The 12,064-nt window shown below is 43.3% G+C and overlaps 1 protein-coding gene across 7 annotated transcripts in view; it reads left to right on the forward strand.

Annotated features, from left to right (window-relative positions):
- The window catches only part of NAALADL2 (N-acetylated alpha-linked acidic dipeptidase like 2), an 819,134-nt gene that overhangs the window by 387,716 nt on the left and 419,354 nt on the right, over positions 1-12,064 (forward strand). For all 7 annotated transcript variants that reach the window (XM_079977819.1, XM_079977820.1, XM_079977821.1 and 4 more), the window contains one exon: positions 948-1,440. In XM_079977819.1, the coding sequence (XP_079833945.1) occupies positions 956-1,440 (485 nt within the window). In that variant the 5' untranslated portion in view covers positions 948-955. The remainder of the gene's footprint in view (positions 1-947; positions 1,441-12,064) is intronic.

The following is a 12,064-nucleotide window of genomic DNA, read 5'->3' on the forward strand; positions in this document are numbered from 1 at the left end:
CCTTTGGAGGGGACCAGATACAATGGGAAGGACAAGACACTGAGACCTCAGTCAGGGCTCATCCTCACTTCCATTTGCTCTGCTGCTTTCCACCCATGAAAACCCACAGAGAAAACCAATTGGTTTTTCCCTGGATCAACATTTACTCTAATTTAGCACTAAAGAGTGGATTTTTCAGGAGAAACCAGAGGGGGGGAAGGCAAAACCATTTGGACTCATGTCTAGAAAGCAAGGGTCAAGCGGGAAACCACTTGGGCTACTAACGCTTTCTAGGCATGGGGCGAGTAGAGGTGTGGGTGAGCTCTCAGATTCATAATTCCACTTATTCCCCAACAGGCATAAAAAGGGATTCCCTTCTGGACAGTTCACCATTGGTATTTTCAAACTAAGCAGGAATTTTAAATAGCGTTTCAAATGCTTGTAAGACATGCCAGTGGCCTTGACCTGATTGGCAAGCATACCTGGCAGCCGGGAGCTGATTGGCATCTTAGCAACCCCAAGATAAGAGAAGCTCTGACCCTGCACATTTTAAATAGGGTCTTCACTTCCTCTACTCCTTTTGCAGACCTCAGCCAGAGATCCACCTTTTCTGAACTCCACTCAGTCCTGGGTTTGGGTTACTCCCTAAGCAGCATACAAATCCTGATTAATAAATGAACAATACAGACTGGACTCTCCACTTTGCTGAAAAAGGAAAGCCTTCAATAAGCAACAAAAAGGGCAACAGAGATGTAATGGAAAGGGGGATTCCAAATAAAAAAAGTTACACAGTTTAGAGATTTTTTAAAAAATATGAAAGCTACTTATAAAATAGGCTAGTATACCAGATCACTACAAATCTCCCAGCATTTATGAATCTGCATCTATCAATGCATTAAAGAACAACCTAGAACTCTGTTTAAAACAATTCATTGCCTTTGAGTTGACTTTATCCTTTTAACCCACAGGTAAAAAGATGGCATACCACAAAGTCGGCACAGACCAAAGGGCACAATATCTAGAGAGTGATGACCTCCAAGCCACTTCCCTGGAGCTAGAATGGGATATGGAGAAAGAACTGGAGGAGCCTGGCTTTGACCATTTCCAGCTGGATGGGACAGTCCATCAACAAGTGGGAATTACTCAAAACACGGACCTGGGCCTGGAGCCCATCCAGCCATCAGCATCTCCCAAAGGGAGGTTCCAGAGGCTTCAGGAAGATCCAGATTACGTCTCCCATTATACAAGGCCTCCACCAAAGAGCAACCGCTACAGCTTTTGCTGGATATTTAAGCTATTTTGCACTGCTTTGAGTCTATTTATTTTGGGGGTTTTGATCGGCTACTATGGACACGTACGGTGCCCTCCTTCCCCACCACCACCTCCCAAACCAAGTGATCCTCACCTCAGCCAGGAGATTCTGAAAGAAATCCAAGCGAAGGATGTTGCACAGATTTACAGGTACGTGTGTGGTTTAAAACATTAGGAAGAACTTCCTGACAGTAAGAGCTGTTCGACAGTGGAATTTGCTGCCAAGGAGTGTGGTGGAGTCTCCTTCTTTGGAGGTCTTTAAGCAGAGGCTTGACAACCATATGTCAGGAGTGCTCTGATGGTGTTTCCTGCTTGGCAGGGGATTGGACTCGATGGCCCTTGTGGTCTCTTCCAACTCTATGATTCTATGATTCTATGATTCTAAAAGCAATTGTATGATGTTGGCAAATGTATGTCTTGCTCAGTATTTTCATTAGCTAATTATAAGGAGTGGATATACTCTCTTGGTATCTCCACCACCCTCAGAAGCTTGGAGTGCTGGTGGCCTTGGAGAGGGCATTCTCTGTGGCAGACTTTAAGTTGTGGAACTGCATCCCCATAGAGGTGCATCTAGCACCTTCATTATACAACTTCTCAAGAAGGCTGGATGCACCTCGGCCTCGGCTCAGTATACCTGAAGGAGCGCCTCCACCTCTATCATTCAGCCTGGACACTGAGGTCCAGGGCTGAGGGCCTTCTGGCAGTTCCCTCACTGTGAGAAGTGAGGTTACAGGGGACCAGACAAAGGGCCTTCTTGGTAGTAGCACCCACCCTGTGGAATGCCCTCCCATCAGATGTCAAGGAAATATCTGACTTCTAGAAGACATGTGAAGGCAGCCCTGTTTAGGGAAGTTTTTAGTGTTTGATGTTTTATCATGTTTTTAATATTCTGTTGGGTGCCGCCCAGAGTGACTGGGGAAACCCAGCCAGATAGGTGGGGTATCAATAAGTTGTTGTTGTTGTTGTTGTTGTTGTTGTTGTTGTTGTTGTTGTTATTATTATTATATTTTAAAGGGCATTCAGAATGTGTGTTGTCGCCACCCACCAACCCGCACATTAGCCTCAATTGGTATTGCCCCAGGAAAACCGCTACCAACTGATCCTGTTGAACATAGAAACTGTCTAAATTCAATTTTGGGTGCTCCAGGTCTGTGCAGTCATTATCATGCCTGCCGACATTATACATATTCAGATGTTTTCATACTCTTGTATAACATGCCTACTGTGCGGGAGAAGTTTTCTTTCCAGAAGGAAAGTAGAGATGCTGCTTCTCTTTGAGAAATAAATTTAACATAAATGATAACCAGCATCTGTTACATAGGAGAGCTTGCAGGGCAGCAGCTGAAGAAGGAGCAAAAAGGGTTTTCTGGTGTGTGTGTGTTTCTTTGTGGCTGATTAGCTGTTCTCCCTGTGCAAAGGTCAGAGGGGGCAGGGTTTCTGTTGAGGTAGGTGATTAGCTGTGGGAGGAGCTTATCAGAGCTTGCAGGGCAGCGGCACGCGCCTAGTGGCGCATGCAGTTTGATCCATCTTTTAGATTTAGGGGAGCTAGTCTCAAACGTTTGTTGGAGGAGACATAGGTTTTTTTTTGGGGGGGGAGTTATTTGTCCTGTCTTCACGCTTTTTATGATGGAGGACCGCTGTAGCCACCCCCAATGACACGTTCTCAAGATGGAGGGTGAGGGAACAGCTGCAGTCACCTGCGGTTCCTGCGCAATGTTTGCCAACTTGCCAAAGGTTGCAGGCAGCTTTACCTGCAGCAATTGCATGTTGATTGCCCTCTTAGAAGACAAAGTCCAGAAACTGGAGGAACGTGTAGCTACGTTCCAAAGAATTGGAGAGCTGGAGCTCTTCTTGGAAGCAACAGAGCACACCGTCTCCACCAAGGAGGAGACAGGGGACTCCCTTGAGAAGGAGGCTAGTTCACCAACACAGGAGCCAGATATATGGAGAAACGTGACTCAAAGAAGTAGCAGGCCTAGGGTTTGCTCTGATTGTTTAGAAATACACAATCGCTTTGAGGTCCTCTCCCCTAGCACGGAAGACGAAGAGCAGACTCCATTTGAGGATCTCTCCCTCATTACAGTCGATCAGGTATATGAAGACGAGCAGCAAAGTCAGTCCTCAGGGAATGTGCCAGCGACCTTGGAATGGACAGCTCACGGAAGAACCCCGACCAAACCTAAGAGGAGGCGTGTAGTGGTGATAGGGGATTCCCTACTGAGGGGAACAGAAGCAGTGATCTGTGGGCCTGACAAGATGTCTCGGGAAGTGTGCTGTCTCCCCGGGGCTAAGATCCAAGATGTAACTGAACGACTGCAAGGAATCATAAAACCCACTGACAAATACCCCTTCCTCTTGGTTCATGTGGGAACCAATGACACTGCAATAGCCTCCTGAAGATCAAAAGAGACTATGGGGCTCTGGGCAGGAAATTGAAGCAATTAAATGCACAAATTGTCATCTCATCTGTCCTCCCAGTTGAACGACGTGGCCCAGGGAGAGAGGGAAAAATAGTGGAAGTGAACAGCTGGCTTCGCAAATGGTGTAAACAGGGACGGTTTGGATTCTTAGATCACGGACTGCAGTTTCTTGAAGATGGACTTCTGGCAAGCGATGGGCTGTACCTCACAACGGTTGGAAGGAATGTTTTTGCCAAAAATCTCAGAAACCTCATCAGGAGGGCTTTAAACTGACTAATGTGGGGGAGGGAGACAGTGCTCCTGAAGGTAGGAGTCTATCAATTGATGAAGATGATCATCCAAATGTCATAGACCAAATGGAGCAAACAGCACGCAGACCTAGTGGTGGGAGGAAAAAATCCTTAAATAAGAGACACGGGGGAATGATTAATGGACTTCAATGTCTGTACACTAATGCACAAAGCATGGGAAATAAACAAGATGAGCTTGAGCTCTTGGTACAGCAAACTAAATATGACATAATAGGCATCACTGAAACCTGGTGGGATAAGTCCCACGACTGGAATGTAACAATGGAGGGATACAATCTATTTCAGAGAAACAGACCAGGCAAGAAAGGAGGAGGAGTGGCGTTATATGTCAGGGATGTGTATACCTATGAAGAGATCCAAGATTTAGAACCTCAAAGCCAAAGTGAGAGCATTTGGGTCAAAATTAATGGAGAGAAGTATAACTGGGACCTCACTGTGGGAGTTTACTATAAATCCCCAAGCCAAACAGAGGACATAGATGATGCCTTCCTGGAACAGATGGCCAAGCATGCAAAAGGAAGGGAGATAGTAGTAATGGGGGACTTCAATTACCCGGATATTTGCTGGATGTCAAACTCAGCCAAGAGCATAAGGTCAAACAGATTCCTCACTGGCCTTGCAGACAACTTCATTGTCCAGAAAGTGGGAGAAGCAACAAGAGGAACAGCCATTTTAGATCTGGTCCTAACCAATGTTGATGACCTGGTTAGTGGGGTAGAAGTGGAAGGATCATTAGGCGCGAGTGATCATGCTCTTCTGAAGTTTACTATACAGCGGAAAGGAGCAGCCAAGCATACTAGGACTCAATTTCTTGACTTTAAGAAAGCCGACTTCATAAAACTTAGGGAAGTGCTGGGTGAGATCCCATGGACAGTAATACTAAAAGGAAAGGGAGTTCATGATGGCTGGGAGTTTGTTAAGAGGGAGATAGTAAAAGCACAACTTCAGGCAATACCAATGAGACGGAAACATGGAAGGTGCCTAAAGAAGAAAGGGTGGCTATCTATTTTTTTTTTTTTTTTATAAATATTTATTAGCATTTCAATAATACACATAAACACACACACAAAAAAAGAAAAAATAACAAACAATACAAAATTTAGAAAAAAGAAGAAAGAACAATTAAAAACAAATGAGATTTCAATTGCTTATTTTCATATAACTTCTTTCTTAGACCTCCTCTCCCCTCCCCTTCTTGTATTCCAGTTCAAATTATTAATCCTGCAAATCCTTATTACTTAATTCTCAACCTTAAACTTAATGATTTTAACATACTGTAATTTTACCTTTCCTCATTCTTCCATTAAATTATTATTGCATTCCTCATTTTCATTTCATTTTAACCATTTTATACAACCAATTTTAACTTATCTAATCTTAAACATCTTATGCATCATTTCTTATTCTTTAACATATTTCTTAAAGTCAATATTTCCCTTCCGTGGCTTTCCCAACTTCCATACAAATATCAAAACAAATTAAAACAAAGTAATTAGTAGTTCTGTACCCTTTGGATTATCAAACTCCAACCCCCCTTTCCCGGTTTGGTCCCCAATAAATGTTCAATCAATACTGTTTAACCTGGAGATCTCACGTCCGAGGCTCTCAAGTCGTCCTCAGTTCCTCTCTGCCGGCCTCTTGGATAGTCCTTTAGGTTAAGCCCCAAGGCTCGAAGGGGCTCTGACCCAACAAGATCCATGATTTTTCCAGTTGGCCCTCCATATTTAAAATTAATGCTAATGAGGTGCTCCACTCTCGAATTTGCAGTTTCCAACTCAGTCCAAACTTTCCACCTCAAATTTTTGTTCTCCTTTATTGTCTGCATGCCAGGCCCCAAACTGTAATTCTCCCTTGACATCTGCAAAATTACCAGTCCACCTTCCTTTTCCTCAAAAGCAACATGTGTCTCTTCCATAGTCTCATGGCTCTCAGATTCCTCTTGTTGTTGATATGTGTAAACTTCCTCAAAAGCAACGTGTGTCTCTTCCATAGTCTCATGGCTCTCAGATTCCTCTTGTTGTTGATATGTATAAATTTCTTGCCTCCACTCCCTGTCAGCTTCAACAATGTTGTTTACTGCCAGGGCCAGAGTGTTCACATTTGTAGTCAAAACATCTGTCTGATCTTGTAACTTTCCCAGGAGAGCCGAAAGGGTGGCTATCTAAATAACTTTTAACTGAGTTAAGATTCAGAAAGGATGTGTACAAAAAATGGAAAAGGGGGGAAACCACCAAAGAGGAATTCAAACAAATAGCCAGCACGTGTAGACACAAAGTCAGAAAAGCTAAAGCACAGAATGAACTCAGGCTTGCTAGAGAGGTTGAAAGCAACAAAAAAGGCTTTTATGGGTATGTTCGTAGCAAAAGGAAGAAGAAAGAAACAGTGGGGTCACTCAGAGGAGAAGATGGTGAAATGCAAACAGGGGACACAGAAAGGGCTGAACTCCTCAATGCCTTCTTTGCCTCAGTCTTCTCCAATAAAGAAAACAATGCCCGACCTGAAGAATTTGGAGCAAATGATTCAGCAGAGGAAACACAGCCCAGAATAACTAAGGACATAGTACAAGAATACTTGGCTAGTTTAGATATATTCAAGTCTCCAGGGCCAGATGAACTGCATCCAAGAGTATTAAAAGAACTGGCAGATGTGATCTCAGAACCACTGGCAGTCATCTTTGAGAATTCCTGGAGAACAGGCGAAGTCCCGGCAGACTGGAGGAGGGCAAATGTTGTCCTTATTTTCAAAAAGGGGGAAAGAGAGGACGCAAATAATTACCGCCCAGTCAGTCTGACATCAATACCAGGGAAGATTCTGGAGCAGATCATTAAGCAAACAGTCTGTGAGCACCTAGAAAGGAATGCTGTGATCACCAATAGTCAGCATGGATTTCTGAAAAATAAGTCATGTCAGACTAACCTGATCTCGTTTTTTGACAGAATTACAACCTTGGTAGATGAAGGGAACGCAGTGGGTGTAGCCTACCTTGATTTCAGCAAGGCATTGGACAAGGTGCCCCATGATATTCTTGTAAAGAAGCTGGTAAAATGCGGACTTGACTATGCTACCACTCAGTGGATTTGTAACTGGCTGACTGACCGAACCCAAAGGGTGCTCATCAATGGTTCCTCTTCATCCTGGAGAAGAGTAACTAGTGGGGTGCCACAGGGTTCTGTCTTGGGCCCGGTCTTATTCAACATCTTTATCAACGACTTGGATGATGGACTCAAGGGCATCCTGATCAAATTTGCAGATGACACCAAACTGGGAGGGGTGGCTAACACCCCAGAGGACAGGATCACACTTCAAAACGACCTTGACAGATTAGAGAACTGGGCCAAAACAAACAAGATGAATTTTAACAGGGAGAAATGTAAAGTATTGCACTTGGGCAAAAAAAATGAGAGGCACAAATACAAGATGGGTGACACCTGGCTTGAGAGCAGTACATGTGAAAAGGATCTAGGAGTCTTGGTTGACCACAAACTTGACATGAGCCAACAGTGTGACGCGGCAGCTAAAAAAGCCAATGCAATTCTGGGCTGCATCAATAGGAGTATAGCATCTAGATCAAGGGAAGTAATAGTGCCACTGTATTCTGCTCTGGTCAGACCTCACCTGGAGTACTGTGTCCAGTTCTGGGCACCACAGTTCAAGAAGGACACTGACAAACTGGAACGTGTCCAGAGGAGGGCAACCAAAATGGTCCAAGGCCTGGAAACGATGCCTTATGAAGAACGGCTAAGGGAGCTGGGCAAGTTTAGCCTGGAGAAGAGGAGATTAAGGGGTGATATGATAGACATGTTCAAATATATAAAAGGATGTCACATAGAGGAGGGAGAAAGGTTGTTTTCTGCTGCTCCAGAGAAGCGGACACGGAGCAATGGTTCCAAACTACAAGAAAGAAGATTCCACCTAAACATTAGGAAGAACTTCCTGACAGTAAGAGCTGTTCGACAGTGGAATTTGCTGCCAAGGAGTGTGGTGGAGTCTCCTTCTTTGGAGGTCTTTAAGCAGAGGCTTGACAACCATATGTCAGGAGTGCTCTGATGGTGTTTCCTGCTTGGCAGGTGGATGGTGTTTCCTGCTTGGCAGGGGGTTGGACACAATGGCCCTTGTGGTCTCTTCCAACTCTATGATTCTATGATTCTAGGAACATAGAAACATTCACCCACAAGTTATTTGAATCAAATACCCACATTTCTAGAACTTTATCACTCATATTTTTTAATAGTGTATCTTTAAGCACCTATTCCCTTAGCATTAACCATATTCACAAGTTTTTTTTTATTTTATTTTAAGTTGTTTTCTATTCTACTTGTGCAAACTCTCTTGTTCAGTTCTTTCCCTCAGGCTCTGCTTTGGACTGAAATGGTTAACTCCAGATACTCCCGTGGACTTTAAACACTGTGTGGAACTGCCACAAGGCATCAAGGCCTGTTTCAGATCATTTGTGATACTAATTGTTCCTCCTACTCCTTGGTTAACACAGTGAACGGCTATGGTAAAAAAAAAGAATAGGTTTAGGGAGCAATCCTATACACAAGAATCAAGCATATAGCAAGATAGCATCAATTAAGCTGGCATATAGTATACCAAATCCAAACTGCATTCTGGCTGAGCCAGCCTGAGCTTGGCAGAAGGAAAACAAGAGTTTAAAATAGTGTTTTAATTACTACTACTTCTTTGGTGATCACTTGTACCCAGGTAAGGTTTTAAAAGTGAGACCATAAGTGACTGTGGAGGCCAATTTTAGATCCACACGTCCTTCCACAGTGGGGACATAGGTTTCCGGGTGGGAGTTGATCACGGTGAGGGTTTGCCAAACATAACTTCCTCTTAGTACGTTTCTCCCTTTCGTCCTGAGTTCGAGTGTCTTCAAAGCCCATGACACCTTTCGTAAAGGCTGTTCTCCAATTGGAGCGCTTGTGGGCCAGTGTTTCCCAGTTGTCGGTGTTTATACTACATTTTTTAAAGATTTGCCTTGAGAAAGTCTTTGAACCTCTTTTGTTGACCAACAGCATTACGCTTTCCATTTTTAAGTTCGGAAATAAAGTAGGTGCTTTGGAAGACGATCATCAGTCACCCGCACAACATGACCAGTCCAACAAAGTTGATGCTGAAGAATCATTGCTTCAACACTGGGGATCTTTGCTTCTTCCAGTACACTGACATTAATTCGCCTGTTTTCTCAGGTGATGTGTAAAAAATTTCGGAGACACCGTTGATGGAATCTTTCAATGATCCAGCGAGTGAGGTTTGAATTACAGCACTGTTTTTGCAATACTAAGTTATGCTGAGTTGTCAGGTCATGGGACTGATCTGAAGGGGTTTAGGATCAACCCTAAATTTCTCCCCTTTTGGTCCCAAGCCTGTCACACCTTTGGAATGCCCCTTATATGACCTTAGATCTACAGAGCTCGGCTGAGCCAGTTGGGGATGGGAGAGATATCCTGGTCTCTCCAGCTGAGTGGAGGATGGGGACTTATGCCCCCAGCCAGTGATCCAGTGGATCCCGCTCATCTTGGTAGATCTTGATATCAGAACTGCTATGGCTCTTCTTAGTAATATAAAGTCAACACCGCTAACTTTCTTAAAATGCACAACTTTCCCACAGTCCAGTTTGTGAATCAAGACATTTTGCCTCCTCTTGGCATTTGCTCCTGTGAATCACGACATTTTGCCCCCTCTTGGCATTTGCTCCTGGCAAACCGTGTTTCTTCTGAAGCTCTGCCCCTGCAGAAATGCTTAATACTAGTGTTCCAATTATTGGCTTGTGTTGAATTTGCTAATTAGTCTGAAAGCATAGGCAGAGATGATTGCTTTTGTGTATTTAAGACCCCCAAAAGAGGAATTTTGAGAAAGGAGCACCCGAAAAAGGGACAGTAATAGAGCTAGTCAAGCTTCGGAACAACAGGGCTGAATATCACCAGAGCTGTCTGAAATGCATTAAAAATCCAAAAGAAACGAAGAGCTTTTTGTCTCCATAGGCACTGGATTTTTCTGTCTGGTATTGCAGATGCCACACTGAAAATTACTGAGGCAGAAGGTGGGGCAGATGTTCTACTTAACTATGTGTTAACTTGTTTGAATCTCTGCTACCCCTAAACACAGAGCTAATCATAGTCTAGCTACAATCATCAACAAAATGTTCAGGGTTCCAATAAGACATGCCCTTTCCCAGGACACTCCATTGTGTTCAACTCCTATTCCCTTCCTGGTTTTCCACTAGCACCACTCACAGTATTCCATGGCCACTGAGAATGATGAGTTCTCATTGGGCTGCTTTTTTGGGGGGTGGCGATCCCTTAAGCAAGGACATTTCACAAAGAGAGCTTTCATTCTGTAGCCATCAGCAGTGCTTCCAGCAATAACACTGAAAGAAACTTATCTTCCAGTAAATGTAGATTGCCATTTATATGCTGAGAACTCAACAGTGGTGTACAAGGATCTAAATTTGTGAGCGGGTTGTCTGTATTATTCTGTCAACAATGGAGGAGAAATATTGGCAGGCTGGAAGCTGCCATCTACAGGGTCAGATTGTTGGTCTATCCAGCGCAGTATTGTACAGTCATACCTTGGAAGTTGAATGGAATCTGTTCCGGAAGTCCGTTCGACTTCCAAAATGTTTGGAAACCGAAGCGCGGCTTCTGATTCAGGTTCCCAAGAATGTTCGCAAACCAGAACACTCACTTCCAGGTTTGGGAGGTTCAGGAGCGAAAATGTCTGAGTACCAAGGTGTTCGGAATCCAAGGTACGACTGTACTGAGAAGCAGTAGTTCTTCAGGATTTCAGAGAAGGGGCGTTCCCAGCCCGACTTGGAGATGTTGGGGTTTTAACCTAGGACCTTTTGCACAGCCGGGGGCTCTGTAACTGAGCTTCAGCCCTCCTCCAGCAGATATGTGGGGTAAAATGATGTCCGTGTCATCAGTTTCTTTGTATCCGATGCCTAAGCCAGCTCATGGTGTCAAAAGAGTTCACATTATAAAACATGGAAACATATTCAAGATAATCCACTCACAATTACAAAACATACTAATGAAACTTAAATAGTCATATAGATATGAATAGGCTCATCAAAAGATATCACATTAATAAATACACACAATAATTATCCACGAATAAGTCATGCCAATATGGAAGCAGAATCCAAACAATAGGAAAAGTCACTAGGTTCAATACCCGTTATTTCCACGTAAGGGTTTCAGAACCCCCTGTCTAAAACCCTGGATAGCTCCCACCAGTCAATGCAGACAATACTGAGCTACATGGACCATTGATCTAACTAACTCGCCATAAAACTATTCCCCATATGCCAGCCAAGGCGTAGCCAATGTGATGCCCTCCAGAGTACAAATCCTAACATTCCTAGTTAGTATGGCTAGTGGTCAGAGATAGGGATGGATGGATTGGTTCTCTTTGAATTTTTCCATACCTAACTCTTCTGATCTTAAATTCAGTTTTCCACATTTCTGCAGCAATTTGAATTAAAATTAATTCCTCATGAAAATGAGTTTTTAGTGCATGTTTCTTTTATGAAGCACTTTTTGAATATTTAAAAAAAATTATTTTTGGAACTTTACCTAATATGCACATTTTTGCAAAGCAAATGCAATATAATGAATTTGTGTACATTATTTTCACAAATGCATACCTTTTTATGCACATTCCCTCCCCCCCACTATATCCATTTCTGTACACATTACTTAGCTGGTGAACTCCAAATGCAAAATTCAGAGATTTGTGAAAGTTTTGATTCGCATATTATTTTGGAATGTGCAGATTTGGTAGGATCAACTAAATCAAATATTGCCCCCATCCCTAGTCAGAGATGGTGGTAGTGATAGTCCAGCAACATTTGGAGGGAATCCTGTTTGCTACCCGACCAAACAAATGCATCCCTGCAGGTCTCTAGGGGTGTATGATTTTGTGTTCATCAGCAACGTGTTGGATTTACTTTGTCCTTCATTTGGTATTTTCTTGCAGCAGGGAATTAGTGAAAATCCTAAAACGGTATGTGCGTATATACATTTCTCCAGCACTTAA

Source organism: Podarcis cretensis, assembly GCF_951804945.1.
Source record: "Podarcis cretensis genome assembly, chromosome: 5".
In the NCBI taxonomy this organism is placed as follows: Eukaryota; Metazoa; Chordata; class Lepidosauria; order Squamata; family Lacertidae; genus Podarcis; species Podarcis cretensis.